At 50.6% G+C, this 19,787-nt stretch overlaps 1 protein-coding gene across 3 annotated transcripts in view; it reads right to left on the bottom strand.

Moving 5' to 3' along the window:
• Positions 1-295: 295 nt before the first annotated feature.
• Positions 296-19,787, bottom strand: part of WASF2 (WASP family member 2) — a 32,499-nt gene continuing 13,007 nt past the window's right edge. Inside the window, exons 1-9 of one of the 3 annotated variants that reach the window (XM_064635369.1) lie at positions 16,087-16,216; positions 15,640-15,793; positions 11,711-11,845; positions 11,057-11,210; positions 9,884-10,001; positions 8,978-9,108; positions 7,440-7,595; positions 5,150-5,670; positions 296-4,715 (exon numbers count right to left, since the gene is read on the bottom strand). In XM_064635369.1, the coding sequence (XP_064491439.1) occupies positions 4,558-4,715; positions 5,150-5,670; positions 7,440-7,595; positions 8,978-9,108; positions 9,884-10,001; positions 11,057-11,210; positions 11,711-11,845; positions 15,640-15,769 (1,503 nt within the window). In that variant the 5' untranslated portion in view covers positions 15,770-15,793; positions 16,087-16,216 and the 3' untranslated portion in view covers positions 296-4,557. Of the gene's footprint in view, positions 4,716-5,149; positions 5,671-7,439; positions 7,596-8,977; positions 9,109-9,883; positions 10,002-11,056; positions 11,211-11,710; positions 11,846-15,639; positions 15,794-16,086; positions 16,217-19,787 lie in introns of those variants that run through there. The other 2 variants (XM_064635368.1, XM_064635370.1) reach the window with 2 other exon arrangements.

A 19,787-nucleotide genomic window follows, 5' to 3' on the forward strand; every position in this document is an offset into this window, starting at 1 on the left:
CACTAAGGACACAAGGGTAGGCACGAGTGGCTCGTGGCCCAGCACCTCTCAGTGCTCCTGGGAAGGAGACAAGTTGCCCGGAGAACCTGCAGCTGCTCCATCCCTGGAAGTGTCCAAGGCCAGCTTGGAAAGGACTTGGAGCAAACTGGGAAAGTGGAAGGTGTCCCTGCCCATGGAATGGGATGAGCTTTAAGGTCCCTTCCAGCCCAAACCATTCCATGATTCCAAGTCACGCCCAAAGCCACCGTAGCCCCTGTGCTCACCCCCCACCCCAGTAACACACACAGGCACCGACTGGATAGAAAGGTTTTATCAAGTTTTAAAAAAGGATCAAAAAAATTATTACTTTTTTTTTTTTTATACATGTACATTACAAAATATTTGCAGTTGGGATCTTCATCCGGGGGTTACTGAGCTGATTATTAAAAACAACAAAACAAAGCAGCAGGAAAGCCTGGCTTATACAGCAACCGACAGGGAAAAGCACAGACAGACATTACATGGGAATACAGAAGGCAGGGAGTCTGCGCTGGGATGTGCTGGGATGTACAGGTATGGACCTGGAGCGGGTTCCAATCCCCCACCACCCACTGCCTCCCTGCAGAGTCCGACCATCAGTGTTTATTTTGCAGGGGTAAAAAACAAACCAAATAAATCTACAGTATTTTGCTCACAAGGTTGGGTTTTTCCTTTTCTTTTTTTTTTTTTTTTAATCTTTTTTTCTTCTTTCTAAGCAGAGTTTCACTGCTGAAACTCCTTTGGTCTGAAGTGAGGAAGCCCCTGCACCCTGAGAGTATCCGTCAAATGTCGCCCTTCCAACCCTCCCAGCCTGGCTGGGTCCAAGGAGGGCACTTCCCCTCCCTCCTCCCCCAACTCATCTTCTGCTCAGCAATAAACCCCTAAGACACAAGTGGAATAATTACTCTTATAAATATATTTATATCATGTAGGAAAATAAGGCACTTCAGGAGGGGTTACAGCTCGTCTAATTCTATGACATTCTAATCAGGAAGAAAAATGGGTTAGTTTCTGAAATGAATTAAAAGGTATGTTAATACAGTAATAAAAACATAGGATCCACTTCCCACTTCAAGGCTTTGTTTAAAAAGGAAGAGAAGAAAGCACCCCCCCCTCCCCTCCCCGAAATCCAACAGCAATGAAACCTGACCCGGGGCAGCTGCATCTGCCCTGCCAGGCAGCTCCCCCCCAGAGCCCCTCCAGGGCAGTGACTTCCAAAAGAAACATGTTAAATAAGTTGGTGGACTGAAAAAAAAAAAAAAAAAATCTCTATGTATAACCCCCAATCTATCCTTTCCCCGAAACGCCACTCTGCACGATTCCTCAGCCATCTGGGAGCTCCGGGAGCCCCTTCCCTGGATCTGGTCTGGTGCTCTGGGTCTGATAAGGAGAGGAGAAGCAGTGAAGGTCACCGACTGCGGCGGAGGCTCCGGGCTGAGCCCGGGGAGCCGGGATGAGGCTTTCCCAGCGAGCGGGAAGGGGGGCGGCGGGGGAGAGGCTGCCGGGAGCAGCAGCCAAGCACTGCGGGCGAGGACACCGGGAGAATGTTTAACCAGGGAAGGGAAGGCGGTGGTGACCTGCCCCAACTTGCACACCCGGAGCAAAACGGCTCCCGGGATGGGCGAAATGGCTGCTCCGGCTTCCAGCGGGATGAAATGGAAAGCAGGGGAGGGAATCCTCGTGGGGAGGACGGGCTCTGGGCTTTGTGAGATGGTCTGAGGTTCGCCCCAGCCTCGCCTGGGAAGAGGGGAGGAAGGAGTAAGTGAGCACGACATGACGACAGCGATGGCAGTGCCCTCGGCCCTGCAGTTACAGCACAGCTGCTCTGTCTTGCAAAGGTTGTTTTTGGCACCTCTCCTCCTCCCCTACTGCTTCAAAAAATATTGAGCTTACTTGGTGGCCCAGCACTCTGTGATTTTGCAACGATACTCAGAGATGGTCCCTTTACAGCAGCTGTTTCTCAGGGATCCCCACACAGGCTCATCCCGCTTGGCAACCAGACATTTAAAAGAAAAGCAGGAATCAAAGGAGATTTAAAAAAAACCCGAACCAACCAACCTTCCCTACCTGTTCCTGCAACCCTGACCCTGCAGTTTTGATTCCCACCCTGGGATGGGATTTGGGAGCAGAGGGTGGTTGCAGCAGGCTTGCAGGGACAAGGCAGCGTCCTTCCCGCTGCCAGGAGGGCTGGAGGAGCCGCCTCCACCCAGGGCTGAGCCCTGACGCCCACACAGCAACATCCTTGTGCAACAGGCAGAGTGTGGGGGGCACCCCAAGGCACGGCCCTGCCCGACAGACCATCCACAAGGGCACAGGGAATATGGCACTGCTCCGTATTTCAGGCGACAGGAGGACTCGCTCCCCTTCCCCAGCAGGGGCCAAGTCTAGTTAAGGCAATTTAAAATTAACCCAGGTTTGGCATTTGTGAGCTCCTCCTCCCCTGTGTGACACTGCTGTCAGCCCGGGTGAGCTCAGGGGTCTGTTTTTCCCAGGAACCCGGAGGAGGATGCTCCCAGGAAGAGCATCAGCAGAACAAGAGGCAGCGACCCTCTCACCCCCCCCACCCAGCTTGCAGCAATCATCCCTTTGCATTTCCAAGCCTCTCCACTGCACCACGGCTCACTGGCACTCCAGGGGTTTGTTCCCTCTTCCAGAACCTGGAACTAGTGCTGCTCAGATGTTCCCAGCCCATCGGGATGCCTCGCTGCCTACGCCCTCTGCATCCTGCCTGGCAGCTGAGCTGCAGACAAAACCTGACGGTGCAGCAATCCAGGGAATCTCAGGGGGTCTCACTGGATCCCAGCTCGATCCACACCCCAAATCCCACCCTCCAGGCCATTGTCTGCTCTGGCCAGGATTAAAATGCACAGGCACACACACAAGAAATCAGTAAGAACTCGATGGCACAAGCTGAAGCCATCAATCAAACCCCAAGCACGCTGGAAGCCTCGGGCAGGGCCTGGTGTTCCAGGTATCAGCAACATCATTAAAGGAGGAGAACCAGGGAAGAGAGAACAGGCACAGGCTGGTGAAATACTTTAGGAAAGGCAAAAAGGTGGGAGAGCTGGTCTTAGTGGGACACACACCCCACAACAGCTGGACCCCTAACCTCCAAAAGGCTCTGGAATTGCTTTTTGCGTGACCCTGACCGAGTCATGTCCAAATTAAAATACACACCGAGGGTATTTGGGTTAGATTGCTAAGATATGCTCATATTCTATGTACGGTAACATAAAACAGCAATAAAACCGAGGTCAGCTAGTTCAAATTCCCCATTTTCCCCTGCCAGTACTGGATCTGTAGTGAGCAGCCTGGGAATTAATTCGCAGGGTTAGTGAGGAGAAGAAACGTTCTCTTAAAATTAACTAATGAATTATAGTAGCAAAATTAGGGTAGGTTAGATCTGATGTAACTGATGGGTAACTCAGTCCACACACACGATGTTTTTAGGCACACAAACTCCCCTCCCTAAGTGGAAGGGAGAAGAAGCAAAGGTAATACCAGCATTGAAGTCCCTGTGTTAAAAGTATGGTCATCCCACTAAAAAAAGCACCTCTCAAACTGCTCTGGCCAGGCCAAAGACCACCACAGTGCCTGGTGTTCAGAGAACCCCTCCCCACCCCATCTCCCTGCTCTAGGCACTGGATTTGGAATTTTTAAACACAATCTCAGCATGAATTGGAGAAATCAGCCCAGCGGGGTCTGGCCCCCGCTTGGAGCCGACCACAGATGTGTCTCAGTGGGGCAGTGGCTCTGCTTTCCCAAAAGTGGGAAGCTGAGCAACCATCCTGCCCTGGTTTTACATCCCTCTGTGCAAGTCTCCTCTTGGCAAAGCAGTCCAGGAGATCTGAGGAAGGTAAAGGCAGCTTTTAAAATAAAACAAGTCCCTCCTTACATTGCACCCAAGGCACTCCATGGTCCCGGAGTCAGGAAGCTCACCCCACGCAGGGTGGTCTGGAATTAATACTCAGGGGTCAGAGGGGAAGGAATTGTGCACTAGTGCCAAAAACCTGATTATTTGACAGTGGGATGCAGCAGAGAACTGACATTTAAAGCCCATTTTCTTGCAGCACTACCAGTATTCACTGGAAAGGAAGAGCCATCAGATCAACTGTCTGCTGTTGCACTGAGAAAACCAGCTGAAAATGTCCTTCATCCAAAAGGCCACGCGGCCGCAACAGGATCATCCATCTTTACTTTAAAAATCCCTCAGGATGGAGGGTTTATATGTGCTCTGCCTGGTGGCATCGAGAATCTGGAGGTTTAGCTCTCTTTTAAATAAGCAACCGTTACACCCCCTCCAGCTAAATCCCAACGCCGCATCCTCAGTGTCCATGAGGAGACCTTTTGGAAAGGCAGAGCACAGAGTCCTGCCAAAGCCGGAGGGGGAAGGGAGAGGGGAGATATGCTGCTGGTTGTCTGAAAACCCTTGGCACATCTTTGGTTACGGGATGAGAAAGGATGTGGCAGAAGGTTTGGCCACCTGATTCTGTAAGAAGTGAACCCAGGAGGGAGAGGGAGAAGGGGATGGGACCGTGCCTAATCCGACCACTCGTCCTCGTCGAACTCGGAGGAGTCGTCCTCGGAGTCGCTGTATTCCACAGCGATGCGGCGCGACAGGATCGTTGCCACGTCATTCCCTACAACGTCCCGCTTCTCCTGCTCCCTCTGCTCCTCCACCTTGCGCAGCTGGAAGCCTGTAGGGAAGAAGGGAACGGAGGGGGATCATGCAAAGGCTTTGGTCGCACTGGAATCTCCCACGCAGCCTTGTCACAGTCCCCCGAGCAAGGGAGTATTGGGATAACACTGATGGTGAATGACAGCCAGGACAGGCTGGGTGGGGAGGTGGAATGGGAAGCAAATCCTTTCTGTGCTGCTCCAAGGGGTAACACCACTGCTGCAAATGCACAACAAACGTGGACCACCCCAATTCCAGCACTGCCATGCCAAAGGTGCAGGGCGAGGCAATAAAACCCAGCCAGGTGCTCGTGAGGAGGGACCCCAAGGGACAGGTCTCGAGCAGTGGGGCAGTCACACAGCTTACATGAGACAGCTCCCAGATGTTCCCACTGGGAAACTGTGGGGTTTTCCAGAGCCAAAGGAGAACACTGGTATGGAAACAGAACCTCACCTTGCCGAATAGCCGAAAGCAGATCACTCCTGGCATCGCTAACCGCGGGCAAGGATGACTTGGGCTTGGAGGCGGAGGTGTCGGAGGGTGGAGGAGGGGGTGGGGGGCCATCCAGGCCCCCAGAAACCAGTGGAGGTGGGCCAGGAGGTGGTGGGGGCGGAGGGGGGGGCGGCGCACTCCCAGTGCCCGGCTGAGGCAGCGGAGGTGGGAGCACACTGGAATAGTCGACTGCTGGAGGGGGTGGGGGGGGTGGAGGGGCAGCAAACTCGGGGTGAGGGGGGAAAGAAGGGGGTGAGGGCGGTGGGGGGGTTCCCGGGGAGGGGAAGCCCATGGCAGGTGGTGGAGGGGGGGGGTTTCCCATCAGTGGTGGTGGTGGAGGAGGAGCCGGAGGGGGAGCAAAGCCCGGCCTGGCTGCCGAGGGGGATCCGATCGGAGGAGCTGGTGGTGGGTGGCTCGGGCTGACCAGGCTGGACCGTTTGGTCCCTCCAGAACCAGAACCTCTTTGGTTGTCTACAGGATAGCTGTGGCAATGGAAGGAGAGAGAGAGAAACAAGGAATTAGCTGCGAGGCCAGATCAGACTGTACAGTCTCAATGTTAATGCAAATCATGTGTGTTCGCTGCAGTCCAGACCAAAAAAAAATCCGAGTTCCAGCTTTAACTGGTGTTTCCATGAGACCTCAACTCCTTGGTTTTAGTTCCCTCGCAGTGTTTCTTTTGGCCTTCACCTCCAGAACAAAGGAAAGCTGCTAGGGACGGGCAGGAATGCTATCCCTCCATCCCATCTCCCAGGCTGACAAGAACACCCGCCACCTCACCTCTCCGAGCTCAGAGCAGCCTCCTGGCTCCAGAGCTCCTGCAGCAAAACACCCCTCCTCACCGAGGTCAGGCTCGTGACACGCCGGGCAGGGATGTCTGCCGTGATAAATCGCACGAGGAGGGGCGGGGGAGCCAGGAAAGCATATGCTCTGAACACCTGCTAGGAACAGATCTCCTCACCGGATTCCACGGCTCGGAGCTGGAGCGCAGCAGCCATGGCTCATAGCTTGCCGTGGGGAGCGAAGGGGAAGGCATGGAAACCCAGTGCTGCTGATGCATGAGTGACTGAATCTCCCATGATGGAGGCTGTGTTCATACCAGAAAATTCTACATGTAAGGCAAGCCCCGAACTGACACCTCCTCCCATGGCGAGACAGAGAAATAAGGTACATTTGGCACAAAAACGTCGCAATTTCTGACAGTGCTGATCCAAAACAGACTCCTGGAGATCAAACCAAGCACCCAGGGTTCATTATAAAAACAACCACCAAAACAAAACCAGAGAGGGGAGATCTGTGTGCCTGGGCAGAGATCTAAGTGACCGCATAAGGCAGCGTGAGCTTCATCTGAGAGCTTGTGTCTGCTCTGCCCGAGAGGCACAGGCTGCAGAGAGCAGTGCTGGGTATCTCTGACACATCAGAAGAGCCTTTGCTGCAGCACTGCTGCCTTTGGATAAGATGGAGACAAGCCAAGCAGCCCTGTCTATCAGACAGACTTGCTCTTGTTACTCTTGACTCGGTTTTACTGTCTTTAAAACAAAAAGTCTACTCTTGTTTCACCCTTTGTGTCTTGAGCCACTGCTGGACCGTAACTCTCATCTCTAGAGGTGCCTGGGAGTCACCATTTCATTCAATCCAAAGTAAATGCCCTGAACTTGCACCCAAGTCCCTGGGAAGGAGGCAGCTGCTGTGCTCAAGTCCTTGAAATTCAACTACATCTACACCTCCAGTGCTCACGTAGTGCATTTCCCAAAGATCAGGGGGCAAATGGTGAAAAAAAAAGAAGTGAAAGAAGCTGTTCTTTGCAAAGCTCAGTCATGGAATATCCTGAGCTGGAAGGGACCCACAAGGATCATCGAGTCCAACTCCTGGCCCTGCACAGGACACCCCGACAATGCCACCATGTGCCTGAGAGCGTTGTCCAAATGGAACACGAGTCCACTCTCTGGAACAACTGCATTGGAAAACCCAGGCAATGGAGCCAAACCATTCACTGGGACCCTGCTGTGGAATAAATCTGCTCTTAGTTCTCCCCTTCTGCCTGGGAATGAGGACAGTGGCTGGGATTCATGGAGAGCTGTGCTGCCTGTGCCTCTGCCCCTGCCTGCAGTTGCGCTTCCCCTCCAGACAGGAGCATTCTGGTTCCCATACAACACCCGTCAGGAAGTTCTGCTGAACTATCTCAGCCCGTCTCATGTCATCCTTTTACACCACCTACTACTCCTTGGTGACAGAAGGGATCCCGTAGGCTTACCTAAATTCCACCGGGGGTGGAGGCAGGCTGTCATCTGGGAACGAAGGAGGTGGTGGCACAATGGAGTCAGTCTGCGGCGGTGGCGGGTAGCAGTTCCCATCCATGCTCTCGTTGGAGCCGATGCTGCCGTTCTGATACACCATGTTGGAGGGGTACCTGGGCCACAGCAGGATGAGCAGGTTATTTAATGAGCTCGAGGCAATGTCTAAAGCTTGTTTTTCCTCAGAGAGTTGCCTGGAGAAGCTGTGGCTGCCCCATTCCTGGAGGTGTTCAAGGCCAGGTTGGACAGGGCTTGGAGCAACCTGGGCTAGTGGAAGGTGTCCCTGCCCATGGCAGGGGATGGAACTTAATCCTTAATGTCCTTTCCAACCCAAATCATTCCAGGATTCTATAACATTAAAAAAAACCCCTCTACTTCTCAAAGATTCCTACATAAAGAACCACATACACCTGTATTAGTTTGCTCTGCATAATTCTTTGGCTAAAATTTGCCCAGATTTTGCCTGTTTGTTTATTGCTGCCACACACCAGAACAGCACTGGTATACATTTTAATAAACAAGGAAATGCCTAAATAAACAGATTTTCCTCAACATTTCATTTTGTGAAAACACTTAGAAGTGTTTTGACCAACTTGGACTTAAAGAACTTGCAGTTACACTGAGTATCATCAGTGGCAAAAGCAGAGGAGGTACTCAAAGATGCCAAAAAATAAGCTTGAGAATAGAATATCAAAAAGGACCCCAGAAACAGTGATGCCTTTAAAACAACTATCCAAAGCTGGAGTACTACTGAAGGAAGAGACTCTCAGTGAGCTCTGTGAGGTGGTAGAACCACCCCATCTTTGGGGGATCTGGACCCTGAGTGAATTCAAACACACGAACACACACACACACACACAAAAAAAAGAGAGGAGCAAGAAAATGGTGCTGTTGTGCTGCTCAATTCCCCTGCTAGAAACCAAACCTGCTCTCCTATTAAACTAAAGGCAAGTTTTATTTTTAGCTGGAGAGTGTGATTTAAAGAGAGATTTTTTTTTTTTCTTATATGAAAGGAAGCTGCAAGGGAGAAGAGCATTGTGGGGAATTCGGTCTGCTTCCAGCCTCGCTGGTGTCAAAAGTTAAATGAATTCCCAAGCCAGAAGTGCTAAAGAGAGATCTGTAGCTTGAAACACTTGGATGGGGATGGCCCCCGCTCCAACTTCGGGGTGTGAAGAGCCATTTGTGAAATGTAACAAAGCAATCCCACAATGCCACCAAGATCCCACCCTGGGCTGGCTGCGAGGGGAGGGCATCGCCGCGGGGCAGAGCCAAGGCTCCCAACACCTCCGTGCCCACAGGCAGCCAGGAGCAGCCTCGCTGCTCCTGCCACCTCGTTCGAACCGTGTAGCTCCCTGATTTATTTGGCAAATTTGAAATCAGCAGACGGATTTACTTTGGAGAATGTGATTAGTGGCAGTATCGATCCGCGCCGCGGATCCGGAGGAGCTGCAGAGCAGGGTGAACTGCATCCCAATCAACCAGCCCCAGACTTGCTTACCCAGCAGGACCGTGTTTGTCCTTTGACTCGACAAATTCTTGTCCCATTTTCAGCTTCTCCCACTCTTCTTTCCGGGTCTTGATTTTCCGCGGATTCACATTTCCTCGGTTCGGGTTCTCCTTTTTCTCTTTCTAAGGGTGGAGGAATCGAACACGAGTTTTGTTTTGCTTTAATCACTGGGCATGGGGAGGGACAGGACAGACCTGTGGCCTCTAAAAGCAGACACATTCTCAAAGAGGATTTTCAGTTTCCTTTCCTGACTGCTGCATGCTCCAGAGACCTCCCATACAGAAAACTTGGAGCACAGATAACACGAAAAATGCCAGACAACACCAGATTTCCCAGTGCAGCCCAGACATGATTCCATCGTTACCCCCTGGCACAACCACCTTGAGGGCAGTGAAAGCTCAGTTTCCCAGATCAATTCAGACTTTGGCCTCCGTGTCAAGAATTCCAAATCTCACCATCGTCCTGATGGTGTTTAGTGTTTTGGGGTGCAATAATGGACACCTGCCCACAAAGAATTGGGCTTTATCCTCACTCTTCATTCTAACACACCTTAAATCTCTCTTATTTTGGTTGAAAAAATCATGATCTGTTTTGATATTTAATACTCCAGTTGCTCAGAAGCTAAATAAAGTATGTTAAAACTACATCTTTCATGGTATGATATAATTTAACATTAAGGCCCAAAGATGATGGCATTTGGAAAAACCAATTAAGGGTATCTTTATTTTCTTTGTTTAATTAACAAGGATGAGGGTAAACCAGGTAAAAACTTCACCGATTGATCCCTGAAGAGTTTAAAAGTGCAAACCTGAATTCTGGATGGCAACTGTGGAGTCCAAGATTTATTAACACTTCCCACCTCCTATTCCTCCCTGCCAATGACTCCCAGTTCCTCACCCTATGTTTCCTCTTCTCCTTCATGATATCCTTGGTGTCCTGAAGCATTTTCTCTTTCCAGAGGTCGAAGAAATATGAAGGATCCGTGTAGAACTTAAGCGCCTCTTTGCCATCATCCCTGGAACGGGGAGGGGAAAACAACACATAGAGAGGGATCAAGTCACACATTTGAAGCCCAAAGAAAACACCAGGCACAACCTCAGACGACAGTTTAAAAGTGCAGTGAGGTGGTCAAACGGGCTGGTCTTGCCTCTGTCCCCCATTTCAGACTGGAACAGACCCCCAGCCTTCCTCATCCCGGCCTCTCCCACTTCCCATCCCTTCTGCCCTCACACAGACCCTCCATTCCTGAGCACCTGAAGAGCTCAACTGCTCTGAACAATCACCAAGAGAGCAGCAGGTCTCTCACTTCAACTCCCTCTTGTTTGTGTTGTGGTTTTGGTGTGACAAAACCCTCCTTCTCCAGCTCAGGAACCCTAAATCAGACCAGGAACGTCCTTGAGGCTCCCGAGCGAGCGCACACACACACACACTCACACACTCCCTCCCTCCCACTCTGCAGTGCAGCCGCGTCTGGCAGGAGACAGCTGCCTCCAGCTATCTGTAATTACTTTTTACCTGTTCAAAAGATATTTATGGATGTGGGATAAGTCTCTGGATTCTGACCCCCTTTCCTTCTACTACCCACAAGATGAAATCAGAGCGGGGCTGCTCAGAGCTGGTGGCACAGCCAGTGTAGGACCCACCAGACGTCTCAGACTCGGCGCTGGAGGCCACGGGAAGCATCTCCAGGAGGCTGCTGTGCCCACCTGGGTGAGAGCCACTTCCAAGGGAACGCTCTGCACTGCGGCTCTTTGGAAAGGAGCCATGGGGGCCACGGAGAAGCACAAGAAAAATGCCTCCTCTGCAGCACACCCAGCGTGGTTCTGCAGTGCCAGCCAAGCCTTGCCCCAGGGCAGTCACAAAAGCGACAGCAGGGAACCAAAGAGATCATTTTCTAGCTGCATCCATTTGTACGACCCCAAAAGCGAAGTTTTATGTAATCCAGAGGATGGAGATTTCCCAGTGGATCTCAGTTTAGTAACTCAACAGCCCATTGGAAATGGCCACCTCAACACAGCACAGGATGGGAAAGGACCTCTGCAAGGGAACAGGAAGGTATTGCAGCCATACCTGTAAGGTGAGAGGATGTTGAGAGGTGGAGGAGTATTGCAGGCCCTGTAGGTTTCGAGGACAGGCACGGGGAGAGAATCTCTGTCAAAGAGCTTCTGGTCCTGAGTGGTGGAGCTTTTGAAGGCCTTCCTGGTGTTAATGCCTTGCAGGGAGACTGTAAGGAAGAGGAGAGAGCAAGTGAAGAGCAGCTTGACCCAGGCCAATGATACTGAAGACCAAGCAGCAAACATCTGATTTCACTTGGAGTTCTTGGCATGCTTCGCACTTCTTAAGGTCAGGTTCCTTTTCCCACAGGTCCCCTGGGAAACCCATCAAATCTCAGAGTGTGCTGTGCCAAGATCAGCTGCTGTATCGACACAGCTCTCTCGAGAGGTTTGGAACCTCTGTGACCAAGCTCAGGCTGCTCAGCCACTGCTATCCAGCTGCTGGAAAGCGAGTTCCCACATGGAGACTCACCAACGAGCAAACCTACACCTGGCCAAAAAGGCTGCGTCCACCTGAGGGGAGGAAACAGCCCCCTTTTGTGAGGGAAGGAAACAGTCCTTCTCAGCTCCAGAGAGGACATTCCAGCCCCCATGGCAGTGTCACACTGGTTTTATGGCACTGGGCCCACCCTGCTGACTCAACAAGAACCCCTGTGCTCCACTCCATTACCTTCTTCCTCTTTGGGGTCCAGTTGAGTGACTTTGACTTGCAAGCGGTCAACCCTCTCGACCAGAACGCTCACCCGAGAGGCAAAGGTGTTGGCTTGAGTAAACAACTCTCCAAATATGTCTTCTGCAGATTTACCTGGAATATTAAAGTGTCCACGTCACCCCTGTGAGCCACACCAGACCATACTCAGTCTCCCAGCTTGTTTTCTTGAAGAAAGAAGAAAGGAAGAAAGAACCAACCGTGCTTCTTTTCAAGTTTGTCAGGGTTGAGTTTAACATCCAGGAAGAAAACGCTTTGTTCCACCAAAACCTGACATTTCCAAGGGATCTTCAAGCAATAAGGAAACAATTGAGACATACTTTAAAGTCTATTAAAGTAAAGAACTAAAGAGGGCTGACAACACTACACTGGTCTGAGTCTGGATGGGTCTGAGGGTCCTTTAAGATTCTCTGCTGTTCTGTTTATTAGACAAGGAAATACAGTTAGATTTTTATTGCTCTGGAGAATCTCAAAGGCTCCCAGTCTCCAGCAGACCTGCCTCCAGGGGAACTGGCACATATTTACAAGCTCAAAGCACTCTGGAAGCAGAGAGCAGACCCAGTCCTTGATCCCAAAGCTGGAGCTGTAACCGCAGCCAAAAGCACTGACCCTGTTGTTCCTTCAGGTGGCAGTGTCTGAAAAATTGATGCGTTCACGTTTATTCTAAATCAAAACCAAAGGGGAACTTCTCAATCAGGGACCATTCTCTCTGGAACAGCTTGGATTGCCCAGTGGGCTGCTATGACAAACACCATCCATTGTTTGGGCTGGGGGTTTGGATCAGGAACTCGCTGCACCACTTACAGGCGCCACAAAAAGATGTCCCTGTTTAAAAGGGAGGTTAAAAACCTACAGACGTGACAAGGGATGGCCACAGGTAGACAGAGGTGGGAGAGCTGGAAGAAAACCAAGCACTTCCAAAGATTCCTGTCTTTTTGTTCTGCTCCCAGGCACGACCCAAGCCAGGGAACCCCAACCACGCCGAGGACAGGCTTGGCACCGACACCAGACATGGGCCCGTGGCGTTCCCACTGATGGGAAACATTTCCAGCCACGGCTGCTGAGTACAAGGCTGCTCCCAATAAGCAGCCTGGTTTTGAAGTGCATCATCATATGGTCAACAGTTTGCTCTGGAATCTGTTACTCCCAAGGATCCTCGCCGACACTCAGGAGAGGATAACCAGTTGGAAGCCTAACTTTGGAAAATGTGGTTGTCTGCAGAGTCTCATCAGAGAGATGAGCGCCCCTTGCACAAGGCAAGGCAAGGGCATCCCCCAAAGCCCGGTTGCACAAACACTCCCAGCTATCTAACCCAACATATCAGCTCTGTTCCTGCTCCCAGAGCTCCTTGTTCCTGCTCCCAGGAGATCTCTTTACACTGCCAAGCACGGGGAACCGGCCAGGTTAAAATTCAACCTCCTCCACCCCTTTTGGTGGCAATGCCAAGCTCCAAGCGTTTGTAGAAAGCAAATGCTGGAGGTTAACTTCAACTGACCTCTTCCTTCCACCCTCCCAGACAGTACAGACTCCACAGATGAGCCATTAACAAGCCCAAGCAGCTTTCCCCAAATTCATGAGAAGGATTTTATTTCTGGAGGCCCAAGGGCCAGGTAGCTCTTGCCCTCTCCGTGTTCAACATCAGCACAGACCAGCTCTCCTATTTGACCAAAGAGAGTAAAAATTTATCTGTGGGAAAATCTGAAACCTTCCAGCAACAGCTCAAAAAAAGAAAAGTTGTAATTCGGTTTCTACTTTCATGAGAAGTGAAAATACTTTCTGAATTTCACAAGGAACTGCAAAAAAGCACTCGGGGCGGGGGGGGAAATGAAGTCCTTGGTTTGCAAAGTATTTTTCAAGTGTAAAATAATATATAACAGCATTTTATATAGTGGTCTTGACCCCGGAGGGAGAAGAAGGGATGGTCTGTGTTCCCTTGCCTGTGTAAGTGCACCTGGAGTTATCACACGCCGGCTGTGCTTCACACACACTTTCAGACGGGGCAAGACAGAGATTAATTTTTTAGTTTAGTTACTTTGACTGCAAAAGCGCAGCTTACAATCAGAATTATCTTTGTCATGCACTGGCAGGAAGACAGACGGCATGATTTAATAGGTCCTTCCATCTTTAGCTTGTGGATTCTATAAAATCACACAAAAACGCGCAGTCGACTTATACAAAGTGCTCCCAGCTGCGATAGTAACGAAGGGTAAACTCACTGGAATATGAAAGTTTGACAAGATTTATGTTTGCATCTTTGTAAAGAGACTGTGGTGCACCAGGCATGGCTGATTATTCACTTGACAGGGCTGTCACAGCCTACTGAACCCGCTCTGCGTTCCTGTAACAGTCAAGGTACGAGGAAAGAGCGGGTTTGTTTTTTGGAAGAGAGAGGAAAGGGTGGGGGGCAGGAGTTTGGGCATTTGGGTGCAAGTGCAGGCTAAATATTGCTTTATTTAAAGTACTGCTGACCCTGGGGAAGCGGATGGTGCTCAGCATTTCCTCCCCACCTGCCTGGCTCCCCCCTCACACCGAGTGTCAGCAGGAGCCACCTCTCCACAGTTTCTCCTCCAGGTACCAGCTCCCACCTCCTCCCCACATCCCAGCTCCCAGGGTACCTTCCCCAGGGAGAAACCAGGCTGCAATTTGGCTCCCAGCGCTTCAGAAGCAGAGAAGCTTTGAATATCTGAGCTGTGCAAAGGTCTAAACCTGCAGGATCTGGGCAGGGCTCTGTCACACTAACCCAGGGAGTGTCTCTGGACTGGGATAAGCTTTCCCTGCAGCTGGGATTTGCACAGCTTTACTGCCTCCTTCCTCACCATTTCACATGCACGAGATGGATTTTACTCACACTCCACAACCATCTTGGCTACCAGACCTAACAAATGAACACCAAGGGCCAGTTGAACACGAGCACAGAGCCTGGTCTCGCCTGTGCAGTGACATTTCTCCAACCCAACAGAATGTGACACAGACTGGCAGCAAACACGGGCCCAGATTTCAGTGACAGCCATGGTTTGCACTGCTGGAAAGAGGCTGCACCCAAACTTTCCCTGCCACATGGCAGAAAACAAGGGGCCTGCTTTGCAGAGCAAGCAGAAGGGCTTGCAAACACCACGGAGAAGCTAAACAATAGATTAATTTGATTATCAAAGTCTCGCTTCAAGGACAAAGGTGGTTAATCAGAACCCAGAGCATTTCAACAGAGTACAGAGTCATCCCGGAGAGACCACAATTAACTCTTCATTTTTCCTAGGGCATGTAGGCCCGTGTTTTCCCTCCAGCTTTTCCAAGGCTATGGGTCAGCCCACTGGAGAGCTGAGCCAGGCATTGCTCCAGCTCCTGCTGCCATTTCAGAGCAGCCTCAAGCCCCCGACGCTCCAGAGGCACCGCTTGGCTCAGACGGGTCTTTGGGTCTCACGACACAACAAACAGCAGCAGGGGCAAACAGGAGCTTCTGCGTGGGGGCTTTAATTATCTTTCATTATAAATAAGACTACTGACATGGTGCAGATTCAACAGAGTCAAGCTCCATTTAGTAGCTCGTGCAATTACAGGCACGTTCCCTGACACAAGATCCCGGCTGCTCCGAGAGCCTCCCATTTTACAAGCCTGAGTTGTGCTCCATCCTTCCATCTGCAGTTTCACTGCAGCCTCTCTCTCTCACACACAACACACACATCCACACACACCCCCCTCCCCATTTTCTCCTAGATAGGAAGGCAGTGGGACCGGGGATATGAAATTAGCATCGGATTTCTTTAGGAAAACATTTTAGCATTACCCAGGGAAGGCAGATGGGGGAGAAATAGGAACACGAGAGTAGAAAGGGAGCTAAATAAAGAGCAGTAGCGACTCCTGAGGGCAACGCGCAGGCTCGCCATGGTACTCACTCAGGCTGCCCAGCTGTCGAATGACATTTGCCAGGGTGATGTTGGTCACGCATTCCAGCTCGCTCCGAACGCTAGGCAACGTCTGACGGCACAGGTGCCTTGGCTCAATGTTCCTCGTTACTAACGGCATGGTGGACCTGCTTCAGGCACTGTTCTGAAAGATGAAAAACAACCCAAAAAAGAAACAGGAAAGGATTACTCAACCGCAAATTCCAGGCACACCAGAGCCATGGTGTTCGTTTTTCCTGCTCTCCAATGGCTTTATTTATAAGCTTTCGCTGCCCCCCCCCCGCTCCCCACCCTGAGAAAACTGGTTCATCAGAAATAAAGATCCTGCTGTTCTCTCACTGGCAGTGACAGCAGAGCCCCACCAGCTCAGGTACAGAGGCAGAGATGGAGAACTCCACATCTTCGCCCACACGCAGCCCTTGTTCCTTCCCTTCCTACCCATCCGTGGTCTCCTTCCTCCCGCGCTCACGCGCAGCCTCCTGCGTGACTCTTACGAGCTCTTCTTCACAAACATTTCAAACTTGCAATCAATAGTTGCTTAAACCGAGGAGAGGAAGATGGGAGATGTTATTATTGAAAAAAAAAAAAAAAAGGAAAAGGAAAAAAAAAAAAAAAGGAACAGAACAGCTTTTCCCAGCACACCAAAGCACACGCGGTGCCTCTCTCCTGGAGCAGCAGGCAGGGCCCTCCTGGAACAACAGGAAGCGCTTGCAGCTGACCAGGAAACTTTCTGGTGACTGTTCCTTATCCTGCAGGCTGCACCCCTCTTCCCTTGGGAAATCCCCCGGGGATGAGGTTTACACTGGACCATTGTTTTCGTGCTAGAGCAGTTTAAGGCTGAGGGAGCTCTGCTCAGGATGCAGGACTGGAGCGCGCTCAGGGAGAAGTCAAGATTGATTGTACAACAGGCAGGACAAACTTCCAGTTCTTTTAAAAAAAAAAAAAAAAAAGAAATAAAAAACCTGAAGAAAACGGAGTGTCCGGAAGTTACACTTTGGACAGAAAATGCTTTTATGTGCAGGTCAGTGCCGTGAACTCACAACAATCTCCTTTGCTAACGGGCACAAACGCTGAAGCAACAAACAGCTCCCTCCTGGATCGTCCAGCTCCAAGAGAGAGGAGGAATCCTGGGTGACCAGCTCACTACAAGGAGCATGAGACACGCCTGAAATCTTTAGGACTAAGTGAAAGCAAATACATCCCAACTTCTTGATTAATTTAGAAGGGGAAAGAATCACTTTTCTAGGTCAGCTGAGGAACAACCCAAGAGAAGCAGGCAGCTCCCATGTGATAGGCATGCGGATCTGCTCGGGCTGGGTGTAAAAATAAAACAGGAAGCGAACAGCTTGGGGAACATGGCTTCCTGTCACCACCAGCAAAAACCCAAGAACCAGAAAAAATCAGCTGTTTGCTCTTGACTTTGAGCCACCCTTTGATAGTCTCTGTGGCAGCTGGCAGCTTATCTTTGAGGTCCAGGAGTCCTTCCTGGATGCTTTTCTATCAGGGTGTTAAGAGGAAGAAGTGGGCATTATCCCTCCTAATTACCTCACCAGCCAGATTTTGAATTGCTAAATTTGACCCATTAAGGCAGAGGAGTTCAAGAGCCGCAGCACCCGGCGCTGGGATATCTCCCAGACAAGCAGATGCAGGTTGCTGCCATTTTGCAACATCTCTACACGAGGGATTTCACAGAATCAGAGAATCACAGGATGGTTTGGGTTGGAAGGGACCTTAGAGATCATCTCGTTCCAACGCCCTGGGCAGGGACACCTTCCACTAGAACAGGCTGCACGAAAAAGGGTCTCCAAAACCAGACACTGCATAGAACAGGGAGATCTGCATCCAAATAAATAAAAGCAAGACCCTCTGAGGATCAAGTCCACGTTGTTCTTCACTGTGTCCAAGCACTGCCACAGCCACCAGGATATTTAAAGAACAGGGTGAACTAAGGAAGGGCTCTGACCTTCGCTTCCCAACACCCTGTGTTTTATCGATTCCAGCCCAAGCCCTACAATCTTTTGTCAGCTTTAGTGCTTCATGCCAGACAAACTTTCCCAGCTCCCCCCAGACTGCAGTCTGCACCAAGAAGCAGCTCTCATAAACAAGGCAGCATTTGCAGGCTGCCTGCATCCAGCTTTTCTCCCCCGTGCTTCCCCAGGGCTCGGCCAGGGAGCACACGCGGTGGGATCTGCAGAGCCAGAGTGGACAGCCTGGCTGGAAACCTTCCAAGGTGTAGGACAGACAGAAGGAAAACAGCAAGAGGAAAAATAAGCCTGGAAGTGGGGGGTGAGATGTGAGCACACTGTATAAAAAGAGACAAAAAAAGCCCCCTGAAGATGATGGGTAGCGTGGTCAGATAGACACAGGTAGCACTGATCCCTGAAAGGATGGGGAAAACAGGGTAGAAAACAGAGCAGCGCCTCAAATACCCACAAAAAAAAGGCTCAGAATGCATTGCCTATGTACAGCCACCCCAAAAGTGTTTGCCTTCAAAGCATGCTTTGAAACTAAAAGCAAGGAGTAGTGAGGAAAATTGCTGTTTTTAAATGAAAAACAATGGTAGAGCACCCGTACAGCACCAATCTGCACTGGTGCAAGACAGCAGAGATAAGGGCTAAGAAAAACACTCCCTTCATAGCCCAGCTCATCCTGCCAGCCACCCCCACCCTCTGGGCACAGCCACACTCCACTGCAGAACCGAGAGTTTCACCCTCGTGATCACCACGACAGCCTTCTCGGGCTTCCCAAGGCCACGGGGACAGCCCTGCTGCCCCTAAAACCAGTCAGGATCCAGCAAACTACGGGATTAACCCTCTGGAGCACTGGAGAGGAGCAAGGCAAGGAGGGCAGGATGGGCTGTGGACAACCACGCTGCTCTCCCAGCAGCTTCTGAGGGTAAGAGGCATTTTAAAGCAAAAATTCCCCTCCTCTGAGCAGGACAAGGAGCTTCGAGGTTTTAGGAAGGAAATCTGGGACCCACACGAGCAAAAAGAGCAGTCGATGCCCCCCTAAAAGAATGTCGTTAAGACCTTGTTTTTCCCCGGAGTGTTCGGAGGGGAGGGATAGAGATAACAGCTAATGGGCTCCTGTAAAACCTTCATGCCTCCTGAGTAGGTGGGACAAAGATTAATAGCGTGGATTGGAAAATAAGTGGTGTATTTCGAAAGCAGGAGTCAGGTAGGGCAGAAAACCAGGTGTGGAAAAGCACAAGGTGTGAGAGCAGAGGGGGAAGGAGGAAGAGGAAGCAAAACACTGGAGCCCAGCTCGAGGCATGAACTGGGGGCAGGGAGGAGACACGGTAAATGAAAAAATGAAAGAAGGGACGGAGCTAAAAGAGCTTTCCGGGAGGCTCCTGCTTTTATTCTTTAAGAGAGTCATTAAGGAGCCGATTGACAGCACAGTGCCAGGCACGGGCCATCCAGAAGCGCTTCACTTTCTGTGCTCAGGGCATGACAGCACAGCAGAATTCCACCCTGGCTGGCCAGCCTGGTCATCAGGCATTAGTCACTGTCACACAACCACCCCACACCATATATTATAACTAAATCCTACCATTCACATGCAACTTAAATGAATTGGAAGGCCGAAAATCCTTATCTTCGGGGCAAAGATAAGCGTTTCCATTTGCTTATGAACGCTGGAGATTAGATTTGTTTCAGGAGTAGAGTTTTGGGGCGTGGACACTGTTTTTAAGAAGTTGCAAGAACGACATGGGCACAGAGGACCTGCCTTGATCATAGTGTAATGGGAGAGGAGACCAAGTATGTTAAAAGTAAAAGGAGACTGCGTTTAGAAACAGAAAACTGTCTGCAACAGATTCCTGATGAATATGGAAAACTAAGGAAGTCTTCAAATTGCAACACGGTGCGAGGCAAGAAGTTCAGTGATCTCTGCTGGCTGGGAGAGCCATAAGGAAAATCCACAAACCTTGCATCAGTGATGTTCAAAAGACTCATCCTCCCAACCACTGTGCTTCACACCTTCTTAGAAACAAGGCTTCTGACACACTAACAAATGGTTTTCCACTCTCACTTGAACCAGCCCCTTCCTACCTGCTCCCAAGCATTTCCTCTGAAGCCTCCAAGTCACGACTTGAGCCACAGAAGGCTCCAAGTCCTGTTGTGACGGCAGTGACTAAA

Source organism: Pseudopipra pipra, chromosome 24 (assembly GCF_036250125.1).
Source record: "Pseudopipra pipra isolate bDixPip1 chromosome 24, bDixPip1.hap1, whole genome shotgun sequence".
In the NCBI taxonomy this organism is placed as follows: domain Eukaryota; kingdom Metazoa; phylum Chordata; class Aves; order Passeriformes; family Pipridae; genus Pseudopipra; species Pseudopipra pipra.